Source organism: Protomyctophum bolini, assembly GCF_963924005.1.
Source record: "Protomyctophum bolini genome assembly, contig: SCAFFOLD_199, whole genome shotgun sequence".
Taxonomy (NCBI): domain Eukaryota; kingdom Metazoa; phylum Chordata; class Actinopteri; order Myctophiformes; family Myctophidae; genus Protomyctophum; species Protomyctophum bolini.
In genome coordinates, this window is record NW_027665754.1 from 71,003 (window position 1) to 88,865 (window position 17,863).

The window sequence follows — 17,863 nt, forward strand, 5'->3', positions numbered from 1 at the left end:
CAACGACGTAAATCAGCGCCGTTCATTATGCATTTCCAGAAAGTAGATGGAAGGCATCAAATTCATTCTCACTAGGGAAATAATCAAAACGGGATTTATAACGCAGGAACTATTAGAAAGTAGCTATATTATATTATATATTCGTAGGCACCGCAAGAAAGCCAGTGGTCACGTGACTTGACACATTTACCCCCAGGCACCAACTCGTCACCTTTAGCCTACCGTAGACGTCATACATTTGACGGGTCAGGTACCCTGACAGCCCTTCATAAAAAGACGAGTTGGGTTGAGAACATGTTGGGCATTCCACATTATGGTGGCGTATAGGAGAGAACTGTTGGTAGGGCGTTCCACATTATGGTGGAGTATAGGAGAGCACTGTTGGTAGGGCGTTCCACATTATGGTGGAGTATAGGAGAGAACTGTTGGTAGGGCGTTCCACATTATGGTGGAGTATAGGAGAGAACTGTTGGTAGGGTGTTCCACATTATGGTGGAGTATAGGAGAGAACTGTTGGTAGGGCGTTCCACATTATGGTGGAGTATAGGAGAGAACTGTTGGTAGGGCGTTCCACATTATGGTGGAGTATAGGAGAGAACTGTTGGTAGGGCGTTCCACATTATGGTGGAGTATAGGAGAGAACTGTTGGTAGGGCGTTCCACATTATGGTGGAGTATAGGAGAGAACTGTTGGTAGGGTGTTCCACATTATGGTGGAGTATAGGAGAGAACTGTTGGTAGGGCGTTCCACATTATGGTGGAGTATAGGAGAGAACTGTTGGTAGGACATTCCACATTATGGTGGCATATAGGAGAAATTAATTTAGTCTTGTTGCACATTACATTGATTGAATGCCCAACTTTAAGTGTTTGTGTAAACTGAAACATTGAAGACAAAAGTCAGGACGCAAATTGTGATTGGCCGGTGGGAGGTATGTGGGGTTATTCATGGGTGGATGAGTGCCTCTGGTAGATGCATGAAGTGTCACAGCTTGAAGCCAGAATGAAGGGTGACCACGCCTCCAGTAAGGTTGTGATATTGTCACAGCTTGAAGCCAGAATGAAGGGCGACCACGCCTCCAGTAAGGTTGTGATATTGTCACAGCTTGAAGTCCAGAATGAAGGGCGACCACGCCTCCAGTAAGGTTGCGATATTGTCACAGCTTGAAGCCAGAATGAAGGGCGACCACGCCTCCAGTAAGGTTGTGATATTGTCACAGCTTGAAGCCAGAATGAAGGGCGACCACGCCTCCAGTAAGGTTGTGATATTGTCACAGCTTGAAGCCAGAATGAAGGGCGACCACGCCTCCAGTAAGGTTGCGATATTGTGACAGCTTGAAGCCAGAATGAAGGGCGACCACGCCTCCAGTAATGTTGCGATATTGCACGCGGCAGAAACCAGTGTCCTCGATCATACACTTAAACGTCTCCTGGTCGGGGAACCTGCGGATGCTCTCCACCAGGTACTGATAGGACTTCCAGTCCCCTGCGATCACCTCCCCCAGCACCGGGATCATCTGGAAACTGTACGTGTCATACAGCCTGGCGAGCAGAGGGTTGGTCACTTTGCTGAACTCTAAGCACATGAACCGTCCTCCGGGCCTCAGCACCCGCAGTGCCTCTCGCAGTGCCCGGTCCACGTGGGTGACGTTGCGGAGGCCAAACGCGACGGCGTAAATGTCAAACTGGTCGTCGTCGAAGGGCAACTCCTCTGCGTCCCCCACCACCCACGACAGGCCAGAGGCAGTGCCACTGATGCCCAAGCTGGCGGCTTTCCGCTTTCCCACTTTGAGCATCTCCTCGTTGATGTCACAGACCACGGCCCTGCTGGGTTCCTGGCCGAGCTCACCGCCGCCGGCTCGCTCCTCTGAGGCGCAGTCGTACTTCCTGGAGATGTCCCGCTGCCGTGACGGGTCGGTCTGCGTGGAGCGCAGGGCCGTCCTCCTCCTCCTCCGCTCTGGCCGGGAGCTCACATAGTCCAGGAAACGGAAGCCGACGTCACCCGTGCCTCCGGCCACGTCCAGCAGGCGTTGCCCGGGCCGAGGGCTCATGGCGCGTATGAGCGTGTCTTTCCACAGTCTGTGTACGCCCAGACTCATGACGTCGTTCATTACGTCATACTTCTGGGCCACGCTCTCAAACACCTCGTACACTCTCTGTGCCTTCTCCGCTTCGGGGACCCTCCGGAAGCCAAAGTGTGTCGTCGTGTTCCTGTCGGCCGCCGCGCCGCCGAAACGACGACGGGCCAAACGACACCACGCCGTCGTCCCTCCGAGCCTTCTGACGTTCTCATTTATAGTTGTAGTGTTTACGACGACGCGAGAATCTCGCGGTACCGTCCGGACGAGCAGCCTGATGGAGGCTGCCATGTTTTACAAATCTTTGAACGGGTGATTTACCTCAGTATTTGTATTTTTGAATACTTTTCTATGACAAATTTAAATATATTTTGACCCCACTACTGTTGCTATAAAGGGAAAAAAGGTGCATTAGGAATTTTTTAAATAATAGTGAAACTGGCCGATCTACAAGCTCACGTCTGTGTTGCTATGTGACAAATCTCTCTGAATGTAGAGGTCGCCACCTAGGATTCTGGATTCTGATACATGGTCAGGACCATCAATCCTGTAGCCTAGCCAGCGATCCGTTACAAGGGACAAGGCAACTGTAATGACTTTATATCATTTTATCCGTCTAAACATGATTCAAAGTGACATCAGCAATGATGTCCATGTCCATTGTTGTCCATTGGTCAAAATGTTTACCTGGTTTGATTGACTGATTGAATAAAGTTTATATCACAGGAAAAATAAAACACAGTATACGGGTGGGGAAATAAAGGCCTGCTGAAAGTTGGATTCTCAGGCCTGTTTCAAAAGATGCCAGTGATCTGCATTACTGTGACCCCGCGTGCAGTTGAGTGCTCAGTGGCTCTAGGAAGCAGTGTGACGTTGGGGGTCGGGGCGGTCTGCCTCAGCCGTGTCCGTCTACAGACTGCACCCACAGACCGTACGACCGGAGCAGGCGCTCCAGCTCTGCAGGGCTGACGAACTTCTCCCAGTCGTGGGTCCCCGTCGGAACGATGCGTAGCAGCCGCTCTGCCGCTACTATACCCAGCGTGTAGGACATGGTTGGTCTTATTGATGGTGGATACGAAGAGCGAGCTGCCTGGCTTGAGCGAGCGGCTGCAGCGGCAAAGCGAATGTTTCCAGGTCGGCCAGATGCTCCAACACCTCCGAGGCCACCACGGCATCAAACCCGTCGTCGTCGTCCACCTCCTCCCCTTCCAGTGGTGAGCTCTTCCGGAGTGCAGGCCCGGTACCGGACCCGCTGACGGAGGTCCGGTGTCGCGGGACGAGTGGAGACGCGGCCGGTCCAGGGGCTCTGTGAGCAGGCCACCTCCACAGACCACGTCTAGTATCTGGAGTCCTGCGAGGGGTTTCCCTGGCCGCAGCCCTCTACTCGCGTTCAACAGATTGTACCCAGATTGTATGAAAGGCACTCTTAAGTCGTTCATGGCGTGCAGAGCAGCAAATTATCCTCGTTCGTCCCACCACTTCCTGGCCAGTGACTGGAACGTCTTCAGCTCATTGGGGTCCACTGTAGTCTGGGAGGCTGATCGAACACTGATATGATTTGTAGGGTATGATACAGTATGCAGGGCACTGATATGCAGGCCATTGTGATCGACATCCACACAAGTGTTCCTCTGCAACAGATGTTTGCGCCGTTTACACACGGATGTCCAGTGGAACGCACTCTCCAGCTGCAGGACATTCTTCACGCTTGCATTTGGACTTGTGCAAATGAGTCCAAGCATTAGAGTACATTTTGAATTTGATGTTGCATAAAATGGTATATTTTATGTTTACGAAAAAGGAAGGGATGTCCCTACACTGATTTGTAGCTCCCAGGAAAATCTTTATTTGTAACAATGTTTCGACCACTGTGGGTCTTCGTCAGGTATGAGTGTACAACATCAAGAGGCGTATTATATGCACCAGCATATGGGCAGGTCTACAAGGACACTCCCATATGGAGTCAGAACAGTCTCTAAAGATTCACAGTAAATAACACAGATTTAAAAATCACACCCGTGTGAAGTGAGGGGCGCTAATATATTAAAGTCTAACTCATGGTGATGTAATGGTGTTGTGAAACAAACTGTCAAAACAAACATTACATTATCTTTATTGTTAATGGCATGTAATGTTTGTGTTAGGGACATGATGACGTAAATTTAGCTTTCATTGTCAATGGGGTTTTTAAAACAAACATTGAACTAAAACCAAACATTAAACCTGTATATAGGAGGGGCTAGCACCCCTCAAAAACGCCATTGACAATGAAGGGACATTTTACCAGCTTTTCCCTAACACAAACATTAAATGCAATTAACAATAAAGATATTTTAATGTTTGTTTTACATCATTACATCACCTAATCATAGCTATACCGAATTCCCTCCTCGATGTTGTAAGATGATAAGAGTGCCCCTCACTTCACACGGGTGTGATTGTTTTTTGTATTACATTAACCACATGCAATATGTACAGGGTAGGGTACCCCAGAACTAAACTACCTTATTCCCTGTACCAACAGAAGGCTTTAACAAAACTGAAAGGTTATACTTAAACTTGACACTTATTAGCCCGCGGACCCCCATTAGAAAAGATATGCCAGGGTCGGGACCCCCATAAGAGAAGATTATAGCAGTGATTCTCAACCCGTTTAATTTCAAGGACCCCCCAGTTTGACATGCATTATGCATTTCTATCTCTGGGACCCTCAATTTATTTTGTAAAATCTATGTTGATTTTATTCTTGAGAGTGTGCAAATGGAACCAAATGGAACCAAACGGGTCTAGTTAGTTCCATTTGTACACTCTAAGTGTTACAGACCTGCAAGGGTCCATTTGGTTCCAAAATATCATTTAGCTGGGGACCCCCTGAAATTGCAATGACCAATGGGGGTCCCCGGACCCCATATTGGGAACCACTTCTTTACAAGACTATTATTTTACTGATTTCTTTGCCACAAAATAGCCGATCTACAAGCTCACATCGCAATGCATTATTGCATTGTAGATCGGCATTTTTTTTATGTTAATTAATGCTAATGTTCCCCCAGAATATGTAGCCTGGGGATATTAAGCAAAATATTCTCTTACAGCACCTTTAAGAGATTGATAACACAAGTGGATGATAGATTAAAATATAAATTAAAACCTTAATGATTTGAATAGTTTGAATATCACTGCTCTATTGTGAATTATAATAATAATCTATTCAAATGTTATATAGACTATATATATATATATATATATATATATATATGTATATATAATATTGAATATTATATTATTATTATTATTATATTGAATATTATAATATTTAATATTTAATATTGAAGATGCTCATCATATTAATATTATTAATTAATTAATATGAATAATACTATTATTAATATAATATTAATATGAATTAATATTAATATTAATTCATTTTTACTGAAGCATCGATGCAGTGCAAAAGGAGCCCCCCCCCCCACAATGTAAGGAGCCATAGGATTGGCTGAAGGCGGACCGATCTGATTGGCCGAGGAATCTGTCAATCAGAATGATTGACAGATTCCCTCAGCCAATGATGACGTCCGTTAACGCCCAACGTCAGAAGAGTCTCAAAAATAGTCTCAAAGGTCTCACATATTTGTAACTCACAAGTTCAGATTTGCAACTCACGTGAGTGAACTCACAGGTTCACATTTGTCTTTTGTATCCACAAGTTCAGATTTGTGTTTTGTATCCGTGTTTCGCATCTGTGTTTTGTATTTGTGTTTTGTATTTGCGTTTTGTATCTGTAATCTGCATCTGTGTTTTGTATCCGTGTTTCACATCTGTGTTTTGTATTTGTGTTTGAAACACAGATGCGAAACACGGATACAAAACACAGATGCGAATTACAGATACAAAACACAAATACAAAACACAAATACAAAACACAGATGGGAAACACAGATACAAAACACAGATACAAAACACAAATCTGAACTTGTGGATACAAAAGACAAATGTGAAACACAAATTCACTCACGTGAGTTGCAAATCTGAACTTGTGAGTTACATCTGTGTTATTTACTGTGAATCTTTAGAGACTGTTGTTACAGCACCAGCCTAGGGTAACTGGGCTGCAACATGAATGCGATGGATCCCTCTTAAAAACTCTCACATGAACCACCAGCAAACAGGGAGACAGTCTTTCCATGGGTTTTATTTCGTCTGTAAGGGGGGAAGGAAGTCTGAGCATTAACAACACCAAAGAAATCACACTAAATATACTAACCCTACCTAAACTGTCCGGAACCATCAAAATAAAGTACAATAATACTCTAACTCCTGCTTTAACAAAACAGACAACAAACGGGGCCCCAAAGCAAATAACTCCCCCCCCACCCTTACCAAACCCGACTGTTCAGATCATGACATTTGGGGATTGTTATGCCATCATAAATACACAAGAGATTGGCACTAAGAGAATTAATTCAGGGAGCACAGAGGGAGTGGTGTGTTTTCTGGGAGTCCACATGGGAGTGAAGAGAGGACCGCCTGGCAGTTGGCCTGTTATCCTCCTCCTCCACCCGCCGAAGACCAATCACTGCCTCCAGGCTCCGAGACACCACCTACTTTCCCAAGCATCCACTTAACTCTCTCACTCTCTGGCCACTTCCACAGATGACACACCTGTCACACATCACTCTCTCATCAAGCCACCACACCAGGGAAAAGAAGGTTAACTCTATACATATTCCAACCTCATATTACTCATATAGACCCAGGGTCGTAACACCTCCCCCCTCAAGATTGAGCATTTCTGCCCCAACAGAAAGGCCCAATCCCTTACAATTTATACATCATAACACCGTGAAAGTGCATCCGCCAACACATTTTCTAACCCTTTTCTGTGATGGATCTCGATATTGAAATCCTGCAACTCCAAAGACCAGCGCATCAGGCGCTGGTTGTGGTTACGCATTTGTGCTAGAAATACTAGTGGGTTATGATCCGTGTACACACGTACTGGCACTGACGCAGAACCGACATATACCTCAAAATGTCGCAGAGCCAAAACCAATGCCAACGCTTTCTTCTCAATAGTACTATAATGAATTTGGTGCTTATTGAATTTCTTCGAAAAAAAACACACAGGGTGGTCAACGCCGCCCACATCCTCTTGCAACAACACAGCCCCTGCGCCCAGACCACTAGCATCCACTTCTAGTTTAAAACATCTCTCAAAATCAGGGGATGCAAGGACTGGAGTGCTACAAAGAAGTGCCTTTGCAGCCTCAAACGATTCCTGACAGCGGGGAGACCACACAAAAGGCTTTTTAGTACTAGTCAATGCTGTCAATGGAACGACTATATCCGCAAAGTTTTTGCAGAAACCTCTATAAAATCCGCACATACCCAGAAATCTGCGCAACTGACGTCGGGTCTTTGGTACTGGGAAATCTACCATAGCTTGTATTTTCACATTTACAGGAGACACCTGCCCCTGTCCCACCTGTTTCCCCAAATAAGTCACCACTGCTTTACCAAACTCGCACTTGGCCAAATTAAGTGTGAGTGACGCATCCCGCAACCTGCAGAAAACCTCGGTCAGGGTTCTTACATGTTCGGACCACGTAGAAGTATAAAGAACAATATCATCCAAATATGCATCGCAGTTTGGCACACCCGCCAATACTTTAGACATAAGCCGCTGAAATGTAGCAGGCGCATTTTTCAAGCCAAAAGGCATTACCTTATACTGCAAGAAGTGATCCGGAGTCACAAATGCGGACATCTCTGAGGCGCGCTGAGTCAAACGCACCTGCCAATAACCTTTAAGCAGGTCCAATTTTGTTACGAACTTGGCAGACCCCACACGATCAATAAGGTCCTCAATTCGAGGTAGGGGAAAAGAATCTGAGGTGGTTATTGCATTTAACCTACGAAAATCATTGCAGAACCTAAATGTCCCATCTGGTTTTGGGACTAATATCGACGGAGAACTCCATGCGCTACAGCTTGGTACTGAAAAATCATTTTCCAGGAGATACTCAACCTCTTGTTGCATAACTGCTCGTTTCACAGGATTTACCCTATATGCATGCTGTTTTATAGGTTTATTTTCACCAACAATGATATCATGACAGAGAACGTCCGTCTGTGTAGGATTGTCGCCAAATAATTCAGGGAAACTCAGAATAAGCCTTGTGACCTCTTTTCTCTCGGGTTCTAACAGATATGATAGAAAACCCTCCAGCTTCTCTACCAGCTCTGAGTTTTTCATGCGAGCACATGGAACCTCCCCTCGCCTTCCACTCTCTTCGTCCCCCCCACCCTCAGGAATCGGTGTGCCTACTATGCCCACTGGCCCCCCCACGGGCGCATCACTAGTGCGGGACACATAACCCTTCAACATATTTATATGACAGACTCTCGATTTCTTTTTCCTATCGGGTGTATTATCACATAATTCAGTTCACTTATTTTGCTTTTCACAACATATGGACCTGAAAACTTAGCTTGTAAGCCTGAACCCCTCACAGGTAGCAAAACCAAGACTCTATCCCCCGGCTGAAACTCTCTAGCCACCGACTTTTTGTCATAACGTGCTTTCATTTTTGACTGCACAGAGGAAAGTGACAGGCGGGCTCTTTCACACGCACGATGTAGCCTCTCCTTAAATGATTTAACATAATCCAAGATTTTATGCTCTGCCTTCGGTTCGTCCGCCAGCCACTTCTCTCTGAGCAGCCGCAATGGGCCACGCACGGTATGTCCAAAAACAAAATCAGCGGGACTAAATCCCAAGGACTCTTGCGTGGTTTCTCGTACAGCAAACAGCAGTAATGGCAACCCCTCATCCCAATCCTTTTCATTTTCCTCCCCATATTTTTTTAGCATAGATTTCAACGTTTGGTGAAATCTCTCCAATGCGCCTTGGCTCTCTGGATGATAAGCACTTGATACACTGTGTTGAACAGACAATTGGGCCATCACCTGGGCAAACACGTTGGACATAAAATTACTCCCACGATCACTTTGAATCCGTTTTGAAATGCCAAACGTGGTAAAAAATTTCACCAGCGCCTTGACGATATGCTTAGCCTTTATCGTGCGTAAAGGCACCGCTTCTGGATACCGGGTAGCCGCACACATCATTGTAAACATATATTGATTACCCGCTTTTGTTTTTGGGAGTGGTCCAACACAGTCTATCAAGATGTGCTCAAAAGGTTCACCCATTACGGGGATTGGGTGTAAGGGGGCCGGTGCAATTTTTTGATTTGGCTTACCCACCATTTGGCAAATGTGACACGAGCCGCAAAACCTCGCCACATCCCCTTTTAAACCCGGCCAAAAGAAGTATCTGAGAATCCGGTCATGTGTTTTTCTAATGCCCAAATGGCCTGAGAGACTGTGGTCATGAGCTAAGCTCAAAACCTGCCCACGGAAGGGAGTTGGAACCACTACCTGCCAAATGGCATCCCGGTCGCCGCCACACACAGGAGACCAAGTGCGCATTAGTACCCCACCCTCTAAGGAATACACACCCAACCCCGGACTATACGTCCTTGAAACTGCATCAAAACAACTTTTCAAAGTAACATCATTCTGCTGAGCTTGAATTAACTCTTCTTTTTTTACAGCCAAACTCAACTCAGGACCCACTGTAATTACACTGGCCCCAGCTGCATTATCGCCCAGGACAGCCCCATCAATCACTTCATTGTTCAGGGTATCCACATTAACCAAGAACGTATCATCCAGTTGTACTGCCTCCCCATTTTTGCGCGCTTGGGCGCGCGTCAGGGCACACACAGGAAAAATGGACGTGGAATCACTCATATCGCATGTAGGAGTTTCCACCACCTCGGGAGAGGAAAATACCTTACCTCCCGCAATATCATTTCCGAGTATGAGGTCAATGCCTGCCATAGGCAGTCGATCACGTACCCCCACCCGTACGGAACCAGACCCCAAAGTGGTCGACAACTGTACATTGTGGAGAGGCACGCGTAACACGCTCATTCCCACCCCCCATACAAGCAAATCTGAGCCACAATAGGTGTCATTAAAAAACGGCAATATCCCCCTACGAATAAGTGAATGTTTTGCCCCGGTGTCACGCAAAATCTTTATGGGCACGAGCACGGCCCCCACTCCCATCATAGACACCGAACCGTCTGTCACAAATGGTACAAAGTCTGCATCAATTTTTTCAGTCCTTTCTACAGAACCGACATTGGCGAGGTTGCTCGGCCCCGTGTGAATTAACCCAATAGCGGACGGTTGTGCATTACGAGGCTCGCCCCGCTGTCGCCCCAAAGCTGGACATTCCGCAACAAAATGCGTGCTGTCATGACAATAAAAGCAAGTCCGCGGTGTAGTTTGTGCGTTAGGCGACTGCCGCCGCCTATTTCGTGGTGAATTCTGCCCGCCCCGAGACCCTGCAGGGCCTGGGGAAGAAAACGCATTCCTATGAGTTAAAGCAAACTCGTCAGCAGCCACTGCTGTTGTTGCCAAAGTAGGCTTTTTCTGCTCATTTAAATGAATCACAATATTCTCGGGCATGAATCTCTTAAATTCTTCAATCAAAATCAACTCGCGCAATTGTTCAAACGTTTTGGTCTCCGTGGCATTACACCACTTATCAAACAATGTGCGTTTTGCATGTGCAAATTCCACATGCGACTGGGCACCAGCTTTCCTGCTTTCCCTAAACTTCAACCTGTATGCTTCAGGGATGAGCTGATATGCGCGAAGCACAGTTTCCTTCACTACTTCATAGTCTAAACCCTGGTCCAACGACAGGCTGTTACACACTTCCTGGGCTTTTCCTACAAATTTACTTTGGACTAAAATAGCCCATACATCCCGTGACCAGCGCAAAGCACTTGCAACTCTTTCAAATGCACTGAAATATGCGTCCACCTCTGCTTCTCGAAACGGTGGAAACAGTGCAACGTGTCTGCTAATATCCAAGCTACGTTGGGGGGAGGAGATCGCTCCCTGGGCAAGGGTGGATGTGGTTCCTGACTCAAGTTCCAACGCACGCACTTTCAGATATAGCGTATCTTTCTCCAACTGCTTGCTCTGAACCTCCATCTCTTTAATACGAAGCACAAGTGTAAGGTCCGCCGCTGACATGCCTACCGGTAACGGCACGACCGGGTCTTTTATTGGCGTAGGAGGCTGTTGCTCCTCATTCTCCCCACTATCCATACCCCCACCCACTACGGGCAGCACCCCCTTCTCCCCCAGCTTGGTTATGAGAAGCTGTTTCATCTCAGCTTTCTTTCCACTTATAGATACGGGCACACCATAATGCTTTGCCACATCAACCAGGTCACATTTTCGCAGTTGTTCTAACTTTTGCCATGAGGGATGTTCCACAAATTCACTTGCCCTATTCTCCATCATGGAAAACAACAAAGCTGGCACCCAAGCGATGAGAAACAAACACCAACACACGCGCGGCCTATACATTACCTGCAATGTCGACTCGAACCACAAGATGGCAGTAGACGAGCCCCCAATTCCTGTTACAGCACCAGCCTAGGGGAACTGGGCTGCAACATGAATGCGATGGATCCCTCTTAAAAACTCTCACATGAACCGCCAGCAAACAGGGAGACAGTCTTTCCATGGGTTTTATTTCGTCTGTAAGGGGGGAAGGAAGTCTGAGCATTAACAACACCAAAGAAATCACACTAAATATACTAACCCTACCTAAACTGTCCGGAACCATCAAAAGAAAGTACAATAATACTCTAACTCCTGCTTTAACAAAACAGACAACAAACGGGGCCCCAAAGCAAATAACTCCCCCCCCACCCTTACCAAACCCGACTGTTCAGATCATGACATTTGGGGATTGTTATGCCATCATAAATACACAAGAGATTGGCACTAAGAGAATGAATTCAGGGAGCACAGAGGGAGTGGTGTGTTTGCTGGGAGTCCACATGGGAGTGAAGAGAGGACCGCCTGGCACTGAACAGAGTTGGCCTGTTATCCTCCTCCTCCACCCGCCGAAGACCAATCACTGCCTCCAGGCTCCGAGACACCACCTACTTTCCCAAGCATCCACTTAACTCTCTCACTCTCTGGCCACTTCCACAGATGACACACCTGTCACACATCACTCTCTCATCAAGCCACCACACCAGGGAAAAGAAGGTTAACTCTATACATATTCCAACCTCATATTACTCATATAGACCCAGGGTCGTAACACTGTTCTGACTCCATACTCCCACCCAGTGGCGGCCGGTGACATTTGTCCTAGGGAGGGCGCTATAACAAAATCAAGAAAACATGCACTAGGTATCATAGATTAAATATCTACTGAGGGAGCCTGTCTAAAGTTTATTAAATATATCTACTAAGGGAGCCTGTCTAAGGTTTATTAAATACATCAAAATGTAACAAAAGGTTCATATAGGGTTAAAGAAACAAACCTGAGACAGAAGGACCAGTGCCATAAAAAAGTGCAATGGCTCAAAGCCACATGACCTTGCTACAGTGGCTTTAACATTAACAAAAAAATAAACAAAACGTCCTTATAAAAGAACCCTCAAAGCCATGACTCTGCCACCTTATGGCTTAATTTTTACTTTTTGTACATACATTTGTGATGATTACATCAGGTTTGTCTGGACCCAGCTCTTTAATTCTTATTTTTTCTTGCAGTGTCCTTCTCTCAAATGGTGTTTTCCGCAGTGATTTCACAGAGTTTTATTTTTCCTCTTATTTTTCCATTATGCAAGTGAATTAAACTATTATTATATTGACTTTACCTGGCTCCATTCATCTGTCTCATCCCTCGTTTTTCTAGCGTATGTTGTTGTGGCTGTAAACCCTATGTCAAACTGTGCTGTAATGTGTATGCTGCCCCCAAGTGTTTTGTGGTGTGAATAACGTCATGGATCGCACATATTTCGCGACCCAGTGGCTTCCTATAGTTTGTATTGAAGACAAGTGTACCGCAATGCATTACTCTTCAGTGCTGAGAACCAAGGGCTACATATGGACGCGCACCAACACGTGACACACACTAACCAATCAGAAACGTTATACAACGTAAATAACATTTGACATTTCATGGAGGCATAATACTAACGTGTCAGCATAAAACAACTTTTAATCACTGCCTTTAGTTAGTGGCTACTTATATAATATAATATTTACGTTTCTGATTGCTAATTTTAAATATATTACAGGCTGTAGATTTCGTTTCTCAGTCATTCTTATTCACGTTTTATTAAGGGGTTGTGCATGGTGGTGCGGCGCACCAGCGCCCCCTATGGACGCACCGCCACTGTCCCACCACATCTAAAAGGATGAGGCTGCAATCAGCATGTAGGGTGTGTCAAGCTAAGGACACATGTATATAGGATATATATAAATATATTGAACAATAGTGGCTCTAAGGCCAACTTTTTAGAACCCAGTACAGAGAAACCCAGTACTGCTTGTATTTGTGAACTTACCGAACCTTGTGCTCACTACAAACTATTTTTAATTTAGAGATGACTTTTACCTTCAAACTAAGGGCTAACCTTTATATGGGCCTTTTTGAGCTCTCCTTTATTCTGAACTCTGAGGCTAATCCTTTTTATTCTTCTATTCTCTCCTATCAACGCTACATAGATGACATATTCCTTATTTGGAATAATACAGCTGCGAACTTGGGTCTTTTTCATGATTATTTGAATTCATGTATCGAACACCTTAACTTTACTCTGGAGTCTAGTGACTCTCAGATCAGTTTTTTGGATATTTTGGTGATAAAAGAAGGGACTTCCCTTCCACAAACCCACAGAATACAGATAGGAATACTTTACTTAATGGGGATAGCTTTCACCCTGGTCACCTTATTAGGAGTCTGCCTATAAGCCAGTTCCATAGGGCCAGGAGAGTCTGTAGTTCAGATCAGAGTTATCACAGGCAAGCAGTTGATTTAACAAATAGATTTCTTACAAGGGGGTACAAACCAGAATGGATTGACACAGCAGCTAAACGTTTTGAGTCTGTCACACAGCAGGATTGTTTGAAACCCACTACACGCACAAAACCAAAAGATAATTCCCCTTTCTGTATTACTAGTGTGGGAGGTCGGGTGGGAAATAGGACTCGGAGTGCAGGATCAGGGGTTAGACACACGAGGGCGCCCCTTGCTTTATTTCACAAACAGGTTCAAACAAAGTCAATTTCACAGCAGAACTTAAACAGATACTATTCTTTGCATGAGGTCCCGGGTCCGGGGCGGGAGTCGTCACTGCAGAGGATGAGAGGGGTCGTTAGCATACGGTCAGAGCACAAGGTAATACAGGGTTGGGGCCTGAGACTCCGGTCTAGGCAATCTACCAACTAGACATTTCTATAACTCTTTCTCTTCTTCTTTTCCAGGTTCCAGAGGAGGCCAGGAGGCTCCCCCGGAGGTAGGTAAGGTGGTACGTAGCTTTCTCTATCCACAGGGCACAGAAGAGTACTTTAGAGTAGAAGTACTTGGATACGGGGTGGTGAGTAATCAGAGTAAAAGTACTTGGTTTGGTACCGGGTGAGTATGGTACATAGGGCCCCTTACGCTCGGCCAACAGGAAGATACACAAGCATTTATACTCTTATTTCTCTCTATATACTGGGTGGCCGTGTCGGTACGACAACGGCAGTCAGGGGGCCGGTCGATGCCACATTTTGCACACACACTCCCTGGATGCCAACGATGAACGGCCTGTTATAGCGCCACCAGGAGGCCGCATTTTGAAAAACACAAATATGAACGGAGCGTGCAATTTACATGAAATCTTTCACAGACTTTCCTAATATGCTGAGGAATATATCTCACCATTTTCACATTGGCCTGTTATAGCGCCACCAACAGGTGGATTTTTGCAAAACACATTTTTTGAACAAAATGCCTCAAATCATCCAATTGCCATCCAAGGCGTAAGAAGAAATGTCACCCTTTTCACAACCCCAGTTGTCCCTGAATATGTTTTGAGGAAGTGCTAAATTGTGTATAACAAAGTAAGGTCTGGATTGAGACAGAGAGGGGTCTGGGCGTTTCTTTTTAACACACTTTTTATGTGCCTTGTTGCATGCCCGCGAAATCACCTCAGAGTTATAGCCTCTGCTGGTAAAGGGGACTGCCCAGAGATCCGAAGTCCCGTTATAGTCCGAACATGCAGAAAGGTTGGTGAACATGCGCTGCTGGTTGGTGAACATGGCTGCTCCCGACATGCACTGCTCCCGTGTTTGTGGTTATGTTTAGGGTTAGGGTTAGAGATATGGTTAGTAATTCCAGAACAATGGGAGGTCGGAACTCGGAACAATGACTCTGGCAAATCGGTTAGCCATATCAGTAGCTTGTGCCTCAAACACACTGTCATCACAAATGCGTCTTAGGTGCTGATTAGGAAGGGTGACAAGAGTCTGAGTGAGCAGTCTGTTGCCAGACATTTTCTTCCTAAATATAGGATGTTTGGGGATTGTGTGGTGTGGGGCCTTTCCATTCGATCCTTAGGTATCGTAAGGTCAAGGAAGTTTATACTCATTTGAGAGTATTCAATTGTAAGTTTAATGTTGGGGTTTAGCAAATTTAGATATTTATGAAGTTCAAGCAACTGTGTCTCAGAGCTGTTAAATATAATATAAGGAGTAATTAAGTCATCATCAGGTAATGCAATGAAAAAAGGGGGTTGACAAAGCGATTCTCTCAATAGCCAAGATACAAGCATGCATATTTACAATTATGTGTTGCCTTTAACAACCTAAAAGAAAAATCAAATTTCTTCAATGTGTCATTTTCGTCATATTGGTATTTTTACGAATGTATTTACTTCGTTTTTTTGCCTAAATTGGGTGTCACGAAAATACAATGTATATTAATGTTAGGGGCCATTGGTTTTTTGACCTGTGCCCCATGGCTTCTGTCAATCGGTCAGGCGGTTCAAGAGATAAACTGGACACACACACACACACACACACACACACACACACACGCATGCAATACAAATGTAAACATTTTAAAGTGTTCTGTGTCAGACATGCCCCAATATGGAGTCCAGGCCAGTCTATGACACCAGTACTAATTATATGTCAGACTATTGATGACATCATTAGCAACATTCTAACGCAGATACCTAGGGGCTGTATTTTGCGTGTCTTAAGTACCAGTGGTCTTATTACCTAACTTGAGTAAACTAAAGACCTGGAGGCGTGATCAATGTTCTTTGGCCACTCAGAATAGCCAAATGGCATTGATCATGCCTCCATGTCTTTAGTTTACTCAAGTTAGGTAATAAGACCACTGGTACTTAAGACACGCAAAATACAGCCCTAGAGTCCTTCTAGTATTGGAAGTACATGGTATATGGAGTCAACTGACATAATACTGACGTCATAGACTGTGACATCAGTAGTAATGTCATAGGCGGGAACTCCACCATATGGACCTTTTATTTCAGTTTTTTTTTTGTTACATAATATAGAAGTTTTTATTTATTCTGAAACATGTCCTTAATGAAGATCTGGATGCCTCGATCTCCGTTCTCACGGCGTGTCCATCATATGATCACGAGGAGGCATACTGGATCCTTGTCATCATCACCGCCACCACTCTCTCTCCCCCCGCATGCGTCTCAGCCCGTGTCCTCCCTATTAGGGCTGCACGATATGAACAAAAATTCATATCACGATATATATGGCAGATATCTCGATATCGATACGATGACGATATATCGTGCAGCCCTAGCTGACACCGTCGTCGGGAGACTCCAGACCTGAATCGCCAGAACATATTTTCTTAATGGGCGTGGCTAGCGATGCAGGGCTAGAGCCAGGCTACAACAGGACAGAGGGACAAACGAGTGATCGTTTATTTTCCAAGGGGCACAGGCTAAAATAGAGGGCTGGCTTTAGAAGTGGACGATATATTGTCGATATAGACGATATATCGATATGTCGACGATATATCTATATCGCGATACCGTTGCCTTTTTGCGATACTGATATTGTGCATGTTCATACCTCGATATCGATACGATAACGATATATTGTGCAGCCCTACTCCCTATTCAAACCCTGTGATTCTGTGGGGGTCTGTGGCGCCGCTCTCTTCCACACGCACGTTCCCCGGCACAGTTCCAACAAGACGTCCATAGTGCGCTACGGCAGGCAGAGATACGAGAGGCAGTATCCGGTCCTTTTGGTCAGAACCGACGGGTCCACTATAAACATACGATACAAAGAACCAAGGCGGATACTCACGATGCCGGCAGACCCGTCCACTCTGTCGGAGGAGGAGCGTAGAGCTCGTCACAAGAAGAGAGAAGTAAAGAAGACAGTGGGACAGGACGAAGTCCACTACGAAGACGACTTTAAGATCGACGATTACAGAGAGTTCTGGAAGAAGAAGAAATAGTTCAGTTGAGGCAGGTGATGGTTTCATGCATCTATCTGGACTTGATGCATTGTATAAAACAAGCAGTTTCTTGAATGTGAACTTGGGAGATGGCGGCTTCAATGCATATATTGGAATTATATATTAACCTAATTCAACCAACTTTCAGGCGGTTTGTTACAAATGTTGAAACACGTTAGGTTGACAGCCGATTGAGTAAGCCTATAATGCTTAACCCATTCTGAACGGGAACCCATTTTGGTGTTAGCATCGTGTTATGCTTTAGCTATTGAAAAATAGCAGATCTACAAGCTCATAGTGCACCACCGAGTGGCGCGTTACGAGCTTGTAGGTCTGCTATTTTTTGAAAAATCGAATAACGACTGACATTTTTAGAATCTGATCTC

General features: G+C 45.2%; 1 protein-coding gene and 1 pseudogene across 2 annotated transcripts; both read right to left on the reverse strand.

Moving 5' to 3' along the window:
• Positions 1–1,270: 1,270 nt before the first annotated feature.
• Positions 1,271–2,209, reverse strand: LOC308312173 (2-methoxy-6-polyprenyl-1,4-benzoquinol methylase, mitochondrial-like; the record flags this gene model as incomplete). Its single annotated transcript, XM_080794562.1, has 1 exon — positions 1,271–2,209. The coding sequence occupies exon 1, from the start codon at positions 2,108–2,110 to the stop codon at positions 1,271–1,273; it is 840 nt and encodes a 279-aa protein (XP_080650688.1). The 5' UTR covers positions 2,111–2,209.
• A 763-nt stretch (positions 2,210–2,972) lies between these two features.
• On the reverse strand, positions 2,973–11,335 carry LOC308312174 (ubiquinone biosynthesis O-methyltransferase, mitochondrial-like; annotated as a pseudogene). The gene is made up of 2 exons: positions 11,108–11,335; positions 2,973–3,708 (listed from the first exon to the last, which is right to left on the reverse strand). The product of its transcript is annotated as a ubiquinone biosynthesis O-methyltransferase, mitochondrial-like (transcript).
• Positions 11,336–17,863: the final 6,528 nt, after the last annotated feature.